The sequence below is a fragment of the Zea mays genome, chromosome 4 (assembly GCF_902167145.1).
Source record: "Zea mays cultivar B73 chromosome 4, Zm-B73-REFERENCE-NAM-5.0, whole genome shotgun sequence".
Taxonomy (NCBI): domain Eukaryota; kingdom Viridiplantae; phylum Streptophyta; class Magnoliopsida; order Poales; family Poaceae; genus Zea; species Zea mays.
The window spans coordinates 245,229,276-245,250,809 of NC_050099.1; the positions used below are offsets into that span (position 1 = coordinate 245,229,276).

The 21,534-nt window shown below is 43.0% G+C and overlaps 1 protein-coding gene across 4 annotated transcripts in view; it reads left to right on the forward strand.

The window, feature by feature from the left end:
* The window catches only part of LOC100382952 (uncharacterized), a 55,061-nt gene that overhangs the window by 1,532 nt on the left and 31,995 nt on the right, over positions 1-21,534 (forward strand). For 3 of the 4 annotated variants that reach the window (XM_023302219.2, XM_023302220.2, NM_001350030.1), the window contains 5 exon segments: positions 112-316; positions 6,152-6,325; positions 6,589-6,906; positions 16,449-16,671; positions 20,340-20,393. In XM_023302219.2, the coding sequence (XP_023157987.1) occupies positions 112-316; positions 6,152-6,325; positions 6,589-6,906; positions 16,449-16,671; positions 20,340-20,393 (974 nt within the window). 4 annotated transcript variants of the gene reach the window in all.

Sequence of the window (21,534 nt, forward strand, 5' to 3'; positions counted from 1 at the left end):
CTTTTAGCATAAACATAGATACACTTGAAGTTACTAAGCTTATGTAGCATTTTATAGGAAGTACTTTTCAAAGTGAGATCATGTTTCCTCATTTTATTGTATTTCATATAGGCTGAGAAGAAGAAGACTCTGCAAACATTTGTCATGCATTTTGTAAAAGCATTTAAAGATTGGGAGCCAGGCTATATTGAGCAATCAATCGATCATGAATCGTTATCAGATGATACAATTTTAGGATGCTCTACTGGTCATCCTTCTGAGGTCATCCTTATTCTCATTCAAGAGATTTCTCAAATAACTTCATCTATCACTGAGAGTAAGTGGATCTATCGAACAAAAAGTAGCTCATTTCACCATTTCTTATATTATATCATACAACTTTTGAGGTCTGTACTTGAGTATTTGACACTACAGCTCTAATTTTCACGCTGCCATTCATAAGTCTGTCTGGATCTTTTTTCATGTTGTTCTAAGAAAGGCATCAACATCAACATAGACTTTTAGTCCCAAGCAAGTTGGGGTAGGCTAGAGTTGAAACCCAACAAGAAGTCACCAAAAAGAGAAAGAGGAAGGGGAGGGGAAAAAAGCTTTTGAGAGCACTAAAAGGGAAAATGCCTAATCACGGTTCGGGCACGTGGATAGTTTCTTTCCAAGCACTTCTATCCAAACACAACTCCATTGGGATATTCCATTCCTTCAAGTCCCTTTTGATTGCCTCCTCCCATGTCAAGTTGGGCCGTCCTCTACCTCTCTTCACATTATTGTCCCGTCTTATGATGCCTATGTGCACGTGCACCGGTGCCTATGAGGGTCTCCGGTGGACATGCCCAAACCATTTCAACCGGTGTTGAATAAGCTTTTCTTCAATTGGCGCTACTCCTAGCCGATCGCGTATGTCATCGTTTCTCACTCGGTTTAATCTTGTGTGCCCACATATCCAACGGACATACACATCTCTGCGACACTTAGCTGTTAGATATGTCGTCTCTTAGTAGGCCAACACTCAGCCCCATATAACATAGCAGGCCTCACTGATTTCAAGTCGGGCGACCAGCTGGTCGTCACAGAGGACCGACCAGGCGCCTAATCGCGATTAGGGCGACGATTAGGACGCCTAATCGGTCCTGGTCGACCTCAGGTCGTCTCCTAATCGTCCCATACAATTTCTGGACATATATATGTATATAGCTGTATATAACAAGCAATACTGCAATAGCCAATAGGCTAGGCACTATATAAGTCTGAAACTCTGAACTGAGTCTGAAATTACAAGCAGTGAAGCAGCAGAAATGAAAGTCTGAATTTGTAACTAGAGACTGCAGAATGCACTGGTGCTGTGATGGTAAGAACCAAGAAGTCAAGAACAACTGACCGCAGAGTGTAGACATACTGATAATAAGATAGAAAAGGGGGAGAAGGAAGGGACCAGCACCAGTCATCAGTTCCTCTTCGTCACTGCTCACTGGTGCTGGTCTGGAGACAACGCTGGTGGAGTCCAGGAGAGCCGGCGCCGGTGTATTGGAGCAGCCGCCGGTGAATGCACTGGACAAATGACGGCGGTAGAGGGCAGACAATGGGCAGGGGTGCAGGCAGGGTTTGGGTTACGGCAGCGCTAGGGTTTCGGCAGGGGAGGCAAGCGGTTTATATTGCTTACTGTAGATGGGCCAAAAAAGGATGAAGCCCAATAGTAAACCCTAGCCGCCACTGGACGACCAGAAATCAACTAATCGGACGCCTAATCGGACGATCTGGACGCTTAATCGATGATCTGGACGACCAGAACGTCTGATCGCGTCGTCCGGCTAATCGGCCACTTACCGGCGACCAGCCCGACTAATCGCGATTAATCGCGATTAGTCGGACGACTTGAAAACAGAGGCAGGCCTAATCGCCGTCCTGTAGAACTTGTCTTCCAACTTATGTGGCACTCTCTTGTCGCATAGGACTCTCGATGCTTGACGCCATTTCATCCACCCCGCTTTGATCCTATAGCTAACATCTTCATCAATATTACCATCTCTCTGTAGCATCGATCCCAAATAACGGAAGATGTCCTTCTTTGGTACTACCTGGCCTCCCAAGCTTACATCTCCATCTTCACTAATTGTAGTACCAAAGTCACATCTCATATACTCGGTTTGCACCTCGTCTCCCTCTGGCCCAGCGGTTTGCACCTCGCTCCCTGTGTTGGTGGCACCTTCTGCAGAGCCTTTAATGCAATTGTCTCCGGTGGACGCTTCAGCGCCCGCCTCCTTGGTCTCCCCCACTGTTCTTAAGGCGTCGCCTAGGCGTCCAGGCGGAGGTCCAACGCCTAGGCGCCTTGCCTGCCTACATCGCCTAGGCGTCGTCTAGGCGCCGCCTAGGCGTCCAGGCGGTGGTCCAACGCCTTGTCTCGCCTTACCGCTTTAAAAACCATGGTCTCCCCTCGTTCGGTCCCACCTCTGCTTGTGGAGTCTGCTGCTACCCCTTTCTTTGAGGGTTTTGCTTCTGCTACAGACCAGGTGCCCCTTTTGTCACCAGCTATTGACACAAGGTCTTGCTTAGAAGTGGCGGTGGAGTCTGAATTGAATGTTTCTGTGAATGGGACCTCTTTGATTTTAAATGGCCAGATCCAGTTTGATGACAGATTCAAGGCTAAACCTCCTTGCTTTAAGGTTTATTCCCGGAGAAAGGTGATTCTCACTGATCCAGTTCTGCATGATGACTCTGGTCTCTCTTCGGCTCTGCAATTGTTCAAGCACAACGTTGTCAAACCGGTTGATAGAATTTTAATCCCTGCCCCTCAGTCTTGAATTCGTGATGATGGGCCACATTGGTGGTTTACAGGTGTTTATGGTCCACACTTGGACTCTCTCAAGTACGGTTTTTTTCAAGAACTCAGGGAAGTCAAAACAGTTTGTGGTGATCCTTGGATCGTGGCTGGGGATTTCAATATGATTTATAGTTCTGACGACAAGAACAATTCCAATATCAATAGGAGTTTGCTTCAGGATTTCAGAAGTTTAATCAATGATTTGGATCTCAAAGTTGTTCCTCTTCATGGTAGGAAGTTTACTTGGTCTAACCAGAGAGATTCCCCCACTCTGGTTAAATTAGATCATGTTTTTTGCACTTCTACCTGGGAGGACTTGTTCCCTGATCATGCCCAGGTTAGTACTGCTTCAGTTACCTCTGACCACTGCCCCATAATCCTGAAGTTGCATGAAGAGTTTTAGGGTTTCTTAGATGAAGTGTCTGCTTCCTGGAATCTGCCAATTCAGGCTTCCTGTCCTTTGGTAAGGCTGTCTTTAAAGCTTAGACGGTTGGCTAGAAAATTGCAATCCTGGGGACATAAGAATGTTGGAAATGTTAAGGCTCAGCTTGGTTGGGCTAGAGAAATTCTTCATAGACTGTAAATGGCCCAGGACAAAAGGCTGTTAACCTGGGAGGAGTCATGGCTATTGAGGAAGCTTAAGCAGCATTGCTTGGTTCTTGCTTCGCTTGAAAGAACTATTGCTCGTTTGAGATCTCGGATTCTCTATTTGAAGGAGGGTGACGCCAACACATCCTTCTTTCATGTGCAGTCCCACTACCGTAATAAGAAGAATCATATCCATAGTATGTTGGATGGCGACAGGGTGGTCACATCTCAGGAGCAAATGGAGGAGGTGCTGCATAATTACTATCTTAATGTGTTGGGCTCTGACCCCCAGAGGCAGTTTACTCTTAATCTATCATGCTGCCATAGGGCTGCCCTTGATTTATCTGCCCTGGATCTTCCTTTCACTGAAAAAGAGGTTAGAGACACTATTTTGAGCCTCCCTTCGGATAAAGCACCTGGACCTGATGGATTCACAGGTAGATTTTATAAGACCGGTTGGCATATTATTAAGTACGATCTGTTGGCTGCCCTATTTACTCTTCATCATGGAAACACACATCAGTTGGGACATTTGAATTCAGCTTATCTCACTCTTATCCCTAAAAAGATGGATGCTTCGACAGCTGCTGATTACAGGCCAATTAGCCTCATCCACAGTTTTGCCAAGTTAATCTCCAAGATCCTTGCAAATCGCCTGGCTCCCCATTTACATCGCTTGGTTGCAGCTAATCAGAGTGCGTTTGTGAGGGCGAGGTCGATCCATGATAATTATATGTTGGTGCAGCAATCTATTAAGTCTTTGCACAGGAAGAGGCTCTCTAAAGCCTTTGATTCGGTTTCTTGGGCTTTCATTCTTGGTCTTATCTCACCTTGGATTTGGTGTTAAATGGCGTAATTTGGTTTCAAATCTTCTGGCTACTTCTTCCACTCAAGTGCTGTTGAATGGCTCCCCCGGAAACTTCATCATGCACAGGAGGGGTCTTCGTCAAGGAGACCCTCTTTCACCTATGCTTTTTGTTCTGGCGATGGACGTCCTTAGTAGTCTTTTTAATCTGTCTGAAAGCAGAGGTCTTCTGTATGATTTAGGTGAAGCAGGTATCAGAAACAGGCTTTCCTTATATGCTGATGATGTGGTGTTGTTTGTTAGGCCAGTTGAAGAGGATCTGAATTGTGTTAAGGTCATTTTAGATTGTTTTGGTGCAGCTTATGGTCTCATGGTTAATATACATAAAAGTTGTGCTATTCCTATAAGTTGTGAGGATTCTTCCATTCAGCAAGGCTGCAGCATTCTGAACTGTTCTTCAGCTTCTTTCCCCTGCACTTATCTGGGTCTTCCAATTTCAGATAAAAAGCTAAGAAGATGTGATTTTATGCTTTGGGTAGAGATGATTGCAGAGAGGCTTCCAAATTGGAAAGCACACCTCCTTAACCTTGCTGGTAGGACAGCTCTTGTGCGTTTTGTTCTTTCAGCAATCCCCATCTACCTTCTCATTGAAATGAATACCCCCAAGTGGGTGATAAAAGAAATTGATAAAATCAGAAGGGAATTTATTTGGAAAGGAAGGAAGGAAGCTAATGGAGGCAGTTGTCTGGTTTCTTGGGAAACAGTTACAAAGCCTATCTCTCTCGGGGGTCTTGGGATCCCTAACCTGCAGTTTAAGAGCTGGGCACTGCAAGCAAAGTGGTTATGGCTAGAAAAAACTGACCCAAACAGACCATGACAGGGTCTTAACATTTCTTTGCAGCAACATGTCAAAGACTTATTTGCAAAATCTGTGATATCTATTATTGGGAATGGGGTCAGTACCCTGTTATGGACTAACAATTGGATGCATGGGGCGGCAATCAGGGACATTGCACCAGAAGTAGCTGCCAAGGTGGGCAAAAGAGCTCTGTCCTCTACAACCGTAGCTCAGGCCCTTGATAATTTCCGCTGGGTCAATGATATTAGAGCTCCTCTTTCTCTGTTGGGCCTTCAACAATATTTGCTGCTTTGGGATTCCTTCAGGGAGGTCCATTTATCACAGGACCCACATCAACATAGATGGAGACATGTTACTTCAGGAGTTTTATCTTCTAAATCATGTTATCAAAGCTTGTTTGCTGGTTCAGCTCCTTTTGAACCGTGGAAAAGATTTTGGAAAACCTGGACTCCACCAAAATGCAAATTCTTTCTTTGGTTGGCTATGAAGAATAGATGTTGGACTGCTGACAGATTAGAAAAGAGAGGTCTTCCTCACCCGGTGGTGTGCCCCTTATGCGACCAAGAGCAAGAAACAATCCAAGACCTCCTAATCTCCTGCTTCGCTCACCAATTCTGGCAGTTTGTTATCCCCTTTTGGTTTGGGTCATCTCACGCCAGCTGTTGATGCTCCTTCCTTCACAAAGTGGTGGAAACAGGTGGAGTGTCATGTGCCCAAAAGCACAAGAAAGGGGCTTAACAGTGTCATCATCTTAGGGGCATGTTGTATTTGGCTTCATCGTAATAAGGTGATCTTCGATGGGGATTCCCCTTTGCTGAGAAGGATTCAGAGAAGCTTCCTTGATGAATCAGTTTGTTGGGTTATGGCTGGTGCTAAGGGCCTTGGATCCTTGGTTCTCGCTAGGTCTTTGAATGTGGCCGGGTCCTTAGACATCTGGTCTTGTTCTGTTTTTTTTTTGTGTTGTCTTTTTGTTCTTTTGGCAGGATCTCTGCCTTGTCTCCTTCCCTTTTAATATAAAGATACGCAGTTCTCCTGCACGTTCGATAAAAAATGATAAATTTGGATCTTGTTTTTCCTGCATTGTTAGGCAGCAGCTGTCCAGAATCCTCTGCTAACATTTCGGAGTTATTGGGTGACCTGGGATTAAACGCAGAAGGTTTGACAATTTTAGAGTGCTTGACAATTCTCACGCGCTCAGTGCATAACTGTAAAGTGTTTAGTTATTATGGAGGTGTGCAGAAGGTCACTGCACTTTTGAAAGGTACACTCTCTTTACTTTGCTGTAAGTATTAATACTTCTAGATTTATTTCATTTCCTAATACTTCTAGATTCATACTCTACTTGGCTATAGTATTAATACTTCTAGATTTATTCATTTCCTAATACTTCTAGATTCATTTCATTTCCTTTTCATTTCTTTCTTTGACAACAATTTCACTTTGTAGTAGAAGACTATGATAACAGGTATATGTTTACTTTTGCTGTGGATATTGTCCTAGCTGATTTTTCTCTTGTATATTCAGCCGCAGTTGTAAAGCTGAAGACCTTGACCAGCTTGCTTGCCGCAGATGAACAACTGTCAAATAAAACTGTAGAGAACATGAGGACGATGCAAAAGGTTCTTGTGTACATTGTTACAATAATTTCAAACTTCATGGATCTGGAACCAAATACAACAAGGATTTCACAGTTTATACTAAACAGCTCCAGGCATACCCTATCGAGCAACTATTTGGCCACAGTTGCTCCAAATACTTCCAAAAGCATGGTTTTTGATAGAAATTGGCAGAAAAAGGCCATTGTTTCAGTTATGGAAGCTGGTGGTGTCAATTGGTTAGTAGGTAAAGTTACCTTCTCAACGTTGGTAAATGATAATATCATTATAAGACTTACTCGTGATTGTTGAGTTACTCTTAAAGCACGGTGTGAGTCTAGTTTGCTCATTTGTCTGGTGAAATTCAAGTGCATTACACAATTTCTAGAAACGTACTCCCTCCGGTTCTTTTATCAGGTGTATTAGGATTTGGAGAAGTCTTTAAAAGTGTACTTTAACTGCAAATTTCTTCAACAATAATTTATTATCAACTACTAAAAAATAAACCTGATTTGTCGTGTTACAACATCATGTTGATGCAATTTTTGTATGGTACCCATGCATGCAAGTTGATGATCCATTAATCAAATTCAATGAAGTTTGACTTCTCCAAATTAAGTATGCCCTATAGAAATGGAATATTTTAGGAATGAAATATCATTGGAAAGATGATGATTACATGTAGTTCCACTATGAAGCTAAGAACATGATAGAAAGTACTACATGAGATGTTTGGTGCCAAGACTCTTGATTATAGTCTTAAGTCTTAACCATGGGTTTGCTGATGTGATTAAATTTTGTTTTGGTAAAAAGAATTGAGCATTTGAGTGCCAACCCTGAATCAAGGTTAACTGCACATCGATATATTAAGAAGAATATAGGAAATGTCATGGGTGGAGTTTTGACTTTTAAACATTTTAAACAAAGTTTAAACGTAGTTTTAAACAACATATGAAAATATCAATATATCATAATTTCGGACAATAACATTAAGTTAAATACCAAACAACCAACATAAGTTCACATAATAATATTGTGCAACATGGCATGTCCACAATCACATTACCACAATAACACAAGTTCAGCTAATAGCAAGTCGACAACTGCAAACAAAGTGGAATGAAATATCCAATAGTCCACAACCACAAACATAGCACAAAAGCAACTAAAGTGGAATGCAATGTCCACAACTGCAAGCATACAAGCGTTATTCAATCTCCCTCTATCATATCTCAATAACCATCATCCAAAACATCTATACCAACATCATCGTTGTCTTTGTCTTTCTCATCACCATAGCTCCACTGTTGTTTGTTGCTTCATCACCATCCATATCAAGGTCGTCAAGCACAAAATTTTCATCATCTTCATTCCGTTCACCCACTTCAAGCCCATCTACATCGTCCTCAAATCTTGACACTTGAATGCCATGAGCTCTACTGGGAAAGTTGCGGCCTTGAAGTTATGTAGATGCACCGACGGCATGATCAACATGCTCCCATATGAAAAGAGGGTCATCCCCAACAAGAGTTGAATTAGCTAATGTATCAACCCACTCATTGTCCCAATCAAAATCTTCAAGAACCAAAGGATCAAAGTTCTTTCCTTCTTCACGCATTTTTTGGAACATAGCGACCATCTTTCTATTGTATGAAACATATACCAAATCATCCAATCTTTTGTGCTCTAGCCTGTTCCTTTTCTTGGTATGCATCTACAAGTTGCAAGTAACAATAAATAAAGGGGTAACAATTGCAAATTGAATTGTGTAATATGATCATGTTAGTTAACTTACAAATTAAAACTTGCTCCAATTCCGCTCGCAACCGATGATGAAGCACAAAGACTAACAATCCGCCTTGCAAACTTATATAACTCAATGGTTCGACGGCCACCATATGCAAACAACCAATCAACTAAAATGGCAAAATAGGTTGTATTTAAATGCTGGAAATGAAGTTATTCTTGCTGAAAGTAACTAATAAAGTGATACTTTTAGAATACTCACATGAATTTCTTGTTTGTGCATTTTTAATAGCCACTGGGTTTGCAAATGCTTCTCTTCTGTTCTCATAAAGGACAGCCTGAGCATAAATTTTATCTTTAAGGTCCTCACCTAACACCATTTTAACAAGTACATCATTGAAGCAACCCCTTAGCTCTCCAACATAGCCTTCATCATCACTTTGCTTCACGCTATAAAATTTTCTAGGGTTCAAGTAGAGTGCTGCTCCATACAATGGAGTATCCATTTGTTTCATACAACGATTGTCAACAATTTTCATGATGCGGCTGAGGCAAGAGTTCTTGTTTTGACTTTTGAGTAGAGAATGATGAAGTAGTCTTTTGCTTTGCTATCTTGATAGCTGCTGCAACCTCAGGCATGGCTGGCTTTTCATCACCATCAACCATGAATCGAAGCACAAGTAGTGGTAAAGACTAAAGAAGGTCTAAGGCAGTCCTCAACTGAATTCCAAAATTGTGTTGAGAAAACAATTTCATATACTTTTTTCCCTGCTTCTGTTTTAGCTACTTTGGAGCGATCAAAAACATCACTAGAAAATAATGCTCTCAATGCATCCTTGTGCTTATGTAAACTTCTCAAGGTGAGGAATTTAGTAGCAAATCTAGTAGCGACAGACCTCACAAGATCCATACCTTTTGTATGCACCCTCATCTCACTTAGAATCCTCCCATGCCTATATATGAATATTGTGACATGACGACACACGCAATAGGCTTCTTAAAATTCTTCAATTTTTCTATGTCGTCCAACATAAGGTCTAAGCAGTGAGCATCACAAGGGGTCCAAAATAAGGTAGGAGTGGTTTGAACCAAAATGCACCCTTCAGCCTTGTAGTTGGCACCATTGTCAGTTACAACCTATGACTTATCCCTGCCAATCTTGTCAATTCTCTTGTCTAGTAGTTCTGCAAGCATGCATCATGAGACTCACTCGATGCATCCACCGACTCTAAAAAGAATGTACCTTTAGGGCTGTTAACTAGGAAGTTGATCAAACGGTGACCCTCCTGTCTGTCCATCCATCTGACATGAGGGTGCAGCCATATTGACTCCATGCATTCTCGTGCTTCTTCTCACAATCTATCTCTTTGACAGCCTTCACAAACAATAGTTCTCGTAGCTCATGGAAACTAGGGGGTTTGAACCCTGTACCATACTGTGCAATGTCCTCTACAACTATCTCAAATTGTCTTGAGTTGGCAGCATTGAAGGGTATGCTACACTCATAGAAAAACTTGGCTATCTCCATACAAACAACTTCTCTTTTTTCTTTGGGCTTTATTGCAACATTGATGGTTCTGAGTTGCCCCCTTGGCATACCTTTCCTCTACAACCTCTTGGGGTGTACGTCGGAGCAAAGTTGTAATTGACTTTTTTGTTGCCCCAACGGTTGATGGCCTGCTTGATAATTCCTTTCTTTTGCCGGTTGTTCCAGTGCTGTTGCCTCCTCTGGATGCTGACACAATTACTTCCACAACATCATCTTCATTCTCATTTGATTCAGCTTCATCAAAGTACTCTCCCTTTGGTCTATCCTCTTTTCCTTCATCCAAAGCCGCCTCCAACTCTCTAGCAACCGTAGTTGTGGCATTGGGACACTTGAGGATATTTTTGTATCCACCCACAAGATGTTTCTTGTGATATCCTGGCCCGGATCTAGTCCTAGCCATCGAGCGGATTAAGGATGCAAGAGACAGAGAGCATCCTTAATCCGCTCGATGGCTAGGACTAGATCCGGGCCAGGATATCACAAGAAACATCTTGTGGGTGGATACAATGGTGATGCTAATACAAGGCTCTTCCACTCTTGGTCTCGTTATCGGAAAAGAAAAAATTTCATAGCCAAAATTCAAGACGGGGAGCAGCTGGTGACCAGTCATAGTGATAAGGCAGAGGTGCTCCGGTCCTTTTATTCAGATCTGATTGGTACAGGGCAGCAAAGATCCAGAACTGTCAACCTTGACACCTTAGAAATGCAGCACACTGACCTTCAGGGGCTCGAGCAGCCAATCTCAGAGGAGGAGGCGTGGAATACCATCAAGCAGCTTCCTCCGGACAAAGCCCCGGGGCCTGATGGGTTCACATGCCGTTTCTATAAGGTCCGTTGGTCAATCATCAAAAAAGACATTATGGCTGCTATCATGGCTATCTGGAACAAGGACTTCCGGAATTTCAGATACCTCAACACAGCCTTCATTACTCTTTTGCCTAAGAAAGAGGATGCCATACTTGCCAAGGACTTTCAACCTATTAGCTTGATCCACAGCTTCGCAAAATTAATCACGAAGATCATGGCAAGCAGACTTAGTGGTTATATGGACAAGCTGGTTTCTAGGAACCAAAGTGCGTTCATCAAGGGCCGATTCATCCAAGATAATTTCTTGTTAGTTCAGCAAACTGCAAGACTGCTGCACGCTCAAAAACAGCCCAGAATCCTTCTCAAGTTGGACATTTCCAAGGCCTTCGATTCGGTGTCTTGGTCCTTCTTACTTGAAGTATTGGAAAAGGTTGGATTCGGCCCCATTTGGAGAGATGTGATCAGTGGGCTGCTTATGACCTCCTCTACCCAAATTCTACTTAATGGAGTTCCTGGGGAATTCATTCAACACTTGAGGGGCCTGCGGCAGGGGGACTCGTTATCCCCTCTTCTCTTCATCATCGTTATGGATGTTCTCAATGGCCTAATTGTTAAAGCTGCTGATGAGGGTTTGCTTCAACCCCTCTCAACTCGCTCCATCCAGCACCGAATATCGCTCTATGCTGATGATGTGGTAATTTTCTTGAGACCGGCTGCTAGTGATCTGCACTTGGTAACAAGGATTTTGGAGTTGTTTGGGGACGCCTCGGGGCTTAAAACCAATGTTCAGAAAAGCAGTGTGGCTCCCATTCACTGCTCTCCGGTAGACATGGAAATGGTAACCTAGATTTTTCCTTGCAAAGTTGAAACACTTCCTCTTAAATATCTCGGGCTGCCTCTTTCCCTCAGGAAGCTAAGCAAGGAGCAGCTGCAACCACTAATCGATAGGCTTGCAGACCTCTTACCTAATTGGAAGGCCGACCTGATGACTCGAGCTGGCAGAGCCATCCAGGTGCAGCATGTGCTCACGACAACAGTTATATATCACGCCATGGCATTGGATTTACCTAAGTGGGCTATCAAAGCCATTGACAAGATTAGACGTGGCTTTCTTTGGAAAGGGCGTAAGGATGTGCTCGGTGGCCACTGCTTAGTCGCTTGGGGCAAAGTGACACGCCCAAAGGAGCTTGGTGGGCTTGGCATCTCAGATTTACAAAAGCTGAATTGGGCCCTTCGGGTTAGATGGCTGTGGTTGGAAAAAACAGATCCCTCGAAGTCTTGGGCTGATTTACCCCTCCAGAGTTCCAGCATTCTGAAATCTATCCTCTCTACAGCTTTGATTACAGAAATTGGTGATGGTCGTAACACCTTATTTTGGAGGGACAGATGGTTGATGGGGTTGAGGATTGAGGATCTAACTCCTCATATTTTTGCCATCGTCCCGACCAGGATTACCAATAGGAGAACGGTGGCTGAAGGTATCGTGGAGATGGCTTGGATTCGGGACCTGAGAGGCACCATCACTTGGGATGTCCTCTCTGATTTTTTAACTCTTAGTGAAGTCATTGCAGATTACTCCATTAATGTTGGAGTGCCAGACAAGCATATCTGGAAATTCTCCCCGACAGGCCAATACTCTTCAAAGTCGGCTTATGATATGTTATTTCTTGGTTCCACTTCTTTGGGAGCATATGAGCGCATTTGGGAATCTTGGGCACCTTCAAAGTGCAGTTTCTTCCTTTGGCTTGTCATGCACAACAGATGCTGGACCGCAGACCGTCTTGCTAGAAGGGGGCTACCCCACCCCAGTGTGTGCCCCCTTTGCGACCAAGAAGAGGAAACAATACAACATCTTCTCATCTCTTGCGTCTTTGCACGACAGTTCTGGTATTCCTTGTTAAGCAGGTCTGGGTTGCCTAACCTTTCACCAGATAATGCTAGTTGCAGCCTTGATGACTGGTGGAGCAGAGCTGTGGAGAAGATTCCCCGTGATCTCCAATCCGGCTTCAATTCTCTAGTTATTCTTGGCGCTTGGAGCCTTTGGCGTCATCGCAACGACTGCGTGTTTAATGGGAGATCGCCAAGCCTGGCGAGTGCTCTCACCCTCGCTAGCGATGAGCTCAGGATGTGGTGTAGTGCCGGGGCAAAAGGGTTGAACCTGCTTTCAACTCTTATGTTTATGCTTGACCCAGGGGGATAGTCTAGTGGCTTGTTCAGAGTGGTTGTGTGTGGTTGCTGTGTTGCGTCTTGTGTCTTGTTGTGTCATGTGTGTGTGTGTCGTGTCAGGTGTGTGTCGTGTGTGGTGTGTTGTACCTTCTTCTATCTATTAATGGAATGATACGCAGATCTCCTGCGTGTTCGAGAAAAAAATATCCTGGCCCGGATGGATGGTGATATCCTGGCCCAATGATTAATAGAATTGATAGAATACATATACCAACAAGGTGCATCTTCTTTTTCGTAAGCATGTCTTAAAAGATCCTCTGGGTTAAGCGTGCTTGACTCGAGCCAATTTTGGGATAGGTGACAGACCAAGATGCTTTCTTAGGTGTGCATGAGTGAGGACAAAGTGCGCTCAAAAGACTCATGTTGGTATGTGGGGATGGTCTATGATTCTAGAGGGATGCCAGGAGTAAGTACCGCTGGCCTGAGAGTGGACGGGGTGTTACTAATGGTATCAGAGCTGACCCTTGCGGTTTTACGAGCGTGTGTAGGCTAGGGGTTCGGACATATGTCACATGGCGTATGTGAGCCCAGAGTGGTCACATGACATGGCATTTGACGACACTAGACACAGACGTGGCCAAGATGGGAGGTTTCTGACATGGGTTGACTGACGAGGATGTCGGTCTTCTAAAGGGGGTCGATTGTGATATCCTGGCCCGGATGGATGGTGATATCCTGGCCCAAGACTTAATAGAATTGAGTCATTGATAGAATAATCACGCCAACAAGGCGCATCTTTTTTTGGAAGCCTGTCTTAAAAGAACCTCTGGCTTAAGCGTGTTTGGCTCGGAGCAATTTTGGGATGGGTGACTGATCGGAAAGTTTTCTTAGGTGTGCTTGAGTGAGGACAAAGTGCAGACAAAAAGACTCGTGTTGGGGATGGTCTATGATCCTAGAGGGCTGCTAAGAGTAAGTAACTGGTTCGGGAGTGGATGTGGTGTTACATTTCTTCACCCTCAAGATTCCTCGTTTAATCTGCCTTGGGCAAAGGGTGCATTGGATCAACTCTCGCTTGCCAGGCTCTACATAATAGGCATACTTCCAACCTGGATCATCAGATTTGGGCTTTATTTTTGGATCTTTTAGTGGATCATATCCATCACTTTGTATTTGAGAGCCAGCTGCATATGCTTCTGTGCTAAAATCAGCCATTTCCCCTCTAATCTTCTCTACAATAATGGAATGCATATGTTTAGAACTTCAACTGCTTCAGCAAGCGAGCAACAGAGCTCCTGAGAGGTTAGTAGGCAGTAGGCACATACCAGATTACTAGTACCAGTTCAATGCTCCAAGCAGATGTCAAAAAATGAAAGAAACTGAGATTGAGAAGTGAGAAGCATAAGCATGTGTTGTCCATGCCAAGAGGCGGATGCAGGTAGCGGGCAGACGTCGGCGTGTGCTGTCCATGCCAAGAGGCAGATACAGGTAGCGGACGGGCGTTTGCGTGTGCAAAGGAGCAGACGTTGCGGATTGGACGACGTCGACAACGAAGCAGAAGAGCAGTGGACGGCGCCAGCAGCGTGGATCGGTCGTGCACGACGTGGGCGACGCAGGGTCAGGCAAGCAGCCTCCTCTTGCGCGGATGGTCCGACGGAACACAACCTCCCTTGCGCCACGGACCCAGCTCTAGCAGCCTGAGTTGGCTGACACAACTCTCCTTGCACCGGCAACTGCCTTGGAGTGGCGGCGGCTTGGGCTCTGGACTGGCGGTTGGGCGGTAGGATGGGGCATAGGGGATGAGCGAACAACAAAGCAGCCTGAGCCGACGGCCTGGAGTGCCGGCGGTCGGGCGGGAGGATATGGTACGGGGGAGGAGCACGAGCACCTGAGCGAGAGTGAGGGCAGGGCTGAATGCCTGAATAGAAACTGGATTGGACCGAATTTCACAGTTGGGCATGAAGACTAAAACGTTAGAAATGTGGCGTTTTTTTTTCATCCAGCGTTTAAACGCCAAAACATGACATTTAAGCGCCAAAAACGTCGTTTTACGTCAAGTCGCAAAACGTTACAGCGTTTTAGCTGGGTGAGCTGAGTTGCTGGGATAGGGCTGGGGCTAAACAGTTAGCAAGTATTAGTAGGGTCTAGGCTGGGTTCCAATCTGGTCTTGTTGGTTTTGCTTGCCCTCTGGGCATTGTACTTTGGTCCTCTTGGACCTTTTTTCCTCTCTTAATATAATGACGTGCAGTTCTCCTGTGCGTTCGAGAAAAAAAGCATCCTAATAGCATTTTGTCGTTTAAACGTCGTTTTAATAACAATGCCCTGAATGTTGATGACTAATCCGAAAAAGCTTAGATCTTTTCTACACTATTTTAATTTTCTGCGCAGGAGGGTGAATCTGAATCACTTCTGTTTCATTTCCCAACCGACTCCAAACCTGAACTGTATTGCCTAGTACAACATTTGTGTTCCTTTTACATTTGGCTAGCTACTAAAAGTTGGTTTGTTAATAAAACTTGTCAGGTGTAGATTTGTTTGTTCAGAGGTATTTCCCTCTATTTGTCATCATATTTTTTGTGAGGTCAGAGAGAGTAAGATGTACCTTGATACCATCACCAGCAGCACTGTGTCTTCTCTTGGTTTACATAATGTACTATATTATGCACTCTTAGATATCTAAGAATCTAAGTTGCGTTGAAGACGTTTGCATGTGATAAAATGCAACTGTTTCAGATAACAAATACTCTCTCCATTCCAAGTTATAAGACATTTTAACTTTCTTGGAGAATCAAAGCATCTCAAGTGACAAGTCTGACCAAAATTATAGAGAGAATTACAAAGATTTATGACATCAAACAGGTATACTATGAAAATATAATTAATGAAGAATCTAATAATACTTATTTGATATCATAAATGTTATTATTTTATTATATGAATCTGGTCAAACTTGGGATGCTTTGACTCCAAGAAAATTGAAATGACATAATTTGGGATGGAATGCAATATATCTGTGAAACCGCTAATAAACGTGTAGAGTGTGTGGTGTTGTCTTGTCCTTCCTCCAAGTCGAAGAGTTGCTGGCTTAAAACAGCGGTGTGGGTCGTGTTTCCTACTTGTTTTAGTCGGTGATCCGTAGTTAGTCTCTAGTGGTGTGTGTGCTGTATTGGGGTCTCTCCCCCTTTCTTTTCTTCTTTTAATACAAAAGATGCGCAGCTCTCCTGCGTATTCCAGAAAAAAAAAGTGTGTGGTGTTAAACTTCTTAATTTTTAATGAAATGACGTGCGGCTCTCCTGGGTAGTTCGAGGTAGCAAACTTCTTAATTAAATCTTGTAGTAACTAGTAAATAGATTTAAGTTGTGGTAAATATGTGTAGAGTAGTTTTCCATACCAAGGTATAGCATGTTTTTTCTATATGCTTCAGTTGGCAGAGCATTCAAGGAAATTGTTCCAATGAAGTGTCCACTTGTTATATCATTTAACCACATTTTTTCATCATCATATCTTACATATTTTTTTTGCAGAACTTCTAAGGGTTATTCGAAGATTGAATTTGAAAGAGCAGTGGACTGACTTGTCACTCCACTTTATAACTTTGTACTCTCTGAGGTCAACTATATCTGAAAATGTTCGTGCACAAAATCATTTCAGAAGTATAGGGGGACTGGAGGTTCTATTAGATGGACTGGGACTGCCATCAAGCAAATTTTCAGTCTCGAAGCAGTCTTTTGTTCCCAGTGATGAAAGGTATGTGTTTGATCTGTGGCAAAACGCCAAAACCAGACCTTTGATGTAGGAGGTTCTGAAGTTTGGAACAGAGAGCTGTAATAAGAAAAAAACTAAATAAGATATATTTTTCTACACTAATGTACCGTTCTCAAGGATTATAGCTCGCCAAACACCTTCATCATTATCATTGTCAAGTTATAGTCATTCAACCAGAGGAAATGGAGGTGTTTCACTCTAAGATACTCCCTCCAATAAAAATAAGTTCCTATATGGAATGTGTGGTCAAAAATAGTGCTGTTTTTCTTAAGGATATCCAGATTGGATATGTGAAAATAATATCTGCATATTTCCCACAAAAAGTACTCCTTCCATTCCAAATTATAAGACGTTTTGGCTTTTCTAGATACATAGATTTTGTTATACACTTAGATCTCCGATTGAGCTTCTTAATATAATACCATGGGGGCGGTCTTTCCCCTACCGACCGATTACATTATGTCTAAATGTTAGATTGTAACTTCTTGTCTAAATGTAATAGGCCTAGACCTAAAGCCCAACCCATGTAACCTAATGCATATATGAATACTCAACCCACTCAAGGGTTAGGGTTTATACATCATTCAACCTGGTATCTAGCCATGTTTTCCTCTCCTTCCCTCCCCTAGCTGTTAGCTCCCTTGAACCCTGATTGCCGCCGCCTGGCATCTCCAGCACCTGCCACCACCGTCAGAGCCATGGACTATTTCTCATCTCCCTCTAGCTCCTCTCCCCCCTCTCCTCATCGTTGGGTGACTGTGGTCGCCCCTGCTGTCGCCGGTGCGCGTCCCTTCCCGCACCTGTTGTAGGTGCGGCAGACTGAGTCCCACCCACCGGCGCGATTGCCCGAGCCCTTACCATCAGCGTTGCCGCCACTCCCGCCCCTGCCACAAGTGTGCCCCCTAGCCTGGCCCAGCCACCAGTGGCTTGGGCACAGACGGACACGACATGGCCCCTGTTGTGCTGCTCGTGTCCGGTCTAGGGTTGGCTAGCCCGGGCCTCACTGCTGCCAGCCTCCATGTCATCGGTGTGGCCTCGAGTGGCCTGGACACTGCTATCGCCTTTGGCATCACTCCCTCCATCTCAGGTGCCTACTGTGCACCTCCGCCGACAACCCTCCCACAATCCAATGTTGCCACGACTCAATCCACCCTCGTTGCGGCCCTCAGGCTGCCAAGGCCGTTGTGGCTACTGCTCGGGAGCGCGAACGCATCGCTGCTCTTGCCTGGGAGCATGAACGCACTGTTGTCGATACCCTCGCCAAGAAGCTTGTTGAGGTTGAGTGCCATCTGCGTGGCTCTCCCTACCTTGAGCCTCTCCTAGAGCCCCTTGTGGTCGTCCGTCCTTTGGAATACGAAGCCGTCATCATCGTCAAACTCCACGCCCAGGCAGCAGGTCTCCAGAACATCTCTGGTTCCCGTCATCCTCGACCTGGCTTCCTCCACCTATGCCCGCTGGCGTGACCTTGTCCTTCTCACCTACAGTGCTACGTCCTGCTAGGGATGAAAACGGTCGGAAACAGTCGATAAACACTAAAACCATTACCGTTTTCATATTTTTTATCGGAAACAAAATCAAAAACGGTAACTCCGGAAATGGAAACGATATCGGTATTTCGGAAACATCGGAAACGAAAGTTTGGTGCGGAAAATACACCGGTAACAGTCGAAATCTAAAATACGATCGGTAAACATATCGAACTTCATAATACAACAAAGTTGACAAAAGATCACAAAGACCACAAGTTCACAATTCATGATATAACAAGTTCACAATGATCACAAATTTATAATATCAAAAGTTTACAAAGATCACAAGTTCATAGTATAACAAGTTCATAAAAATCACAAGTTCATAGACTCAAAGTTCACAATTCACAATATCCACTCGATCTAGCTGACAAGGCATGCTTACTTATGAAATATTTTTTCCTCACATAAAGAGTTTTTCACAACCTCGCAGGAAAACCCTAAAACCTAGTGTGTGGAAAAGACCAAATTGTTAATCTCAACTGCCTTCCAACACCTTCTATCCCAAAAAAATCTTAAGGCATCTAAAAAATACAAAAATAAGTAATCCTTATCTAGATACGTACATGCGATGCGAAAAATCACATGCTGGAAAATTCCGAGACACAATTCCGGAAAATTCCGAGACATAAATCCGGTAATTTCCGACAAAAACTGGTAACCGAAGGAAACGGTCGGTAAAACACCACGCCGATTCTGATACCGATTCCGATAGAAAATTCCGAAAACCGATTCCGTTTTCGAAAAATACCGTTACCAATGAATCCGATCGAAAATTTTCGAAATTGGTTTTTGGAATACCGAAAAATTCCGAAACCATTTTCATCCCTACGCCCTGCCCACTCAAGGGTTAGGGTTTCTACACCATTCAACACTAAATACATAGTTAAAGCAATTTGGAATGGAGTACTAAACATATACACATGGTATGATGGTAAACTAAGTTATTGGTCAAATTACATTTTGGCAACCTTGTACATTACATGTCAATCATATCTTGAGTCCTGATTGATGAAGTAGCAGTCAAATAACAACGGTAGCTGTTCTAGAGAATTGATGCAATATTAAATATGTATCAATCATAGATAATTAATCATGATGTCTGACAAAACAGCTAAACAAATGAAAATGGAAGAATTAAAATGTAACCAGAACAATGTGACTGCAGTGAACAAAGGGCAGGACTAAAATACCTCCTAGGGCACTGTTTAGAAAGGAGAATTTGGAATCCAAATCCTTAAGCTTTTAGGACAAACTAAACTGGATCCTAGAAGTTCCTAAAACTTTTCTCCTAAAGAGGCACCGGAAGTCCTTAAGCTTTTAGGACAAACTAAACTGGATCCTAAAAGTTCCTAAAACTTTTCTCCTAAAGAGGCACTGGAAGGGTAAAGATTCTTGAGCCCTGTTTGTTTGGGCTTTTTTCAGCTTTTGGCCACCAAAGCTGCTGTGTAGTGCGTACTGCCAAACGCTCCAGCTTTTCAGCCCGCTTCTATAAGAATCACTTTGGCAAAAAACGGCCAAATTCAACATGAACACAGAATCGGTCGAGTCGTCATGATAGTAGGAATCTATCGCTTTCTAGATCCTGAACCCTTTGGATTACTTCATCTTCCTTCGTCCGTAATCACCATGATACTCAGATTCTTCCTACAACTAGATTCTCTCCACAACCAAATTCTCAGAAAAAGCTGGTCAGAAAAAAGCTGAACCAAACAGCCAGATTCTCTTCCTATGTGCCTGTTTGTTTCGGCTTCTCAGCAGCTTCTGGCCGTCAGAAGTTGCTGCGGACTGCCAAACACCCAGTTTTTCAGCCAGCTTTTGTGAGAATCACTTTGGAGATAACCATATAAAATCAATGTGAACAAAAAATTGGCTGAGTCATCACGAAAGTAGGAATCCGTCACTTTCTAGATCCTAAACCCTGTGAACCCCTTCATCTCCCTCCACACGTAATCTTCACGATACTCAGATTCTCCCCACATCCAGTTTTTCTGAAAAGCTTGTCAGAAAAAAGCCGAAACAAACAGGCCTGTGAAAAGAATCTTTCAGAGATAACCAGCTAAATATATCAGATCCTATCTGTTTTGTTCTTTGATCATATATAGCATCCTTTGCTTGCAGGAGTGGCATTCTCCAGCTCCAGATACTATATTTGGAAATTCTGAGGGAAGCAGTGTATCCTGTCCCATTATTTTTAAGTGCTGAAACGAGTGCATTTGGTTATAGTACTTTGTTATTTTTTATTCTTGCATTTTGGAGCTATGAGAGATGATTTATTCTAACCTCCTGTATGACAAAAGGGTTTTGTTGGGTCATGGGTTAGAGAGTTTTTTCTAGTAAAAGAATTGGTTGCATTGGCTGATTAGTCATTGACAAGTAGGTAAATAGTCAAATGCGAGGTAGCATCTTGAAATATTACACTGCATGACGGCTAATCATCTGCGTTCATTTACTATTAGGTAATATCTTTCTGATTAATCTTCTGTCTTCCCTGGTTTACACTTGAATAGTCTATGCTGCTGCTGATTGATATACTCATATGCACTATGTGTTTCATATAGAAACTATATAATACTCCCTCTGTACCAAATTAGTAGTCGTATTACGTCTTCATTTTTATGTCTATATTCAAATGAATGAGAATGAATCTAGACACATATACAAAACACATACATCAATTATTGAATGAATTTATTAAAAGGCTAAAACGACTTCTATTTTGGTACAGATGGAATAAAAGGTTTAATTGATGCTGAATTATATACCTTTCTATAATAGTGATTAGTAATCTATTTTACATCAGTTTTAAGTGTTCATGACTATATGATCGTGGAACTTTCAATTAAATATGATTAGTTGGTCATATTAAATATTTGGTCATACCATCCTGTCTGACAAGTGTATACTGATAGGGCTAATACTTTTTACTAGTGTATCTTGCGCGCCCTGCGCGCGATGTAAAATTTAGTATGAAACACAAAGAAAATAGTTGGTAAGTAAAAGTATGCACATAAAAAGTTTTTATGTGATTAATAATGTAATATATAGGGTTGTAGAAGTAAGCAAAAAAATCGGATCATACAAAAATATGTAGAGAAGATATTAATTGAACATGTCTAGTGGCATTATGTTTATCAGCATAAGTACGTCTTCATCAAGTCTGTTTGATTTTGTAGCGGGAGATAAATACGTGCAAAAGAGGTCGTCTCCTGCAGTCCTGCTACAGACGTTCTAGAAATATAGGATCTGGTGTAATGAAGAGTTTGAAAGGTCACAAAATAGAATTTGATATGACAAAGAAGGGCGTGAAAGTTGC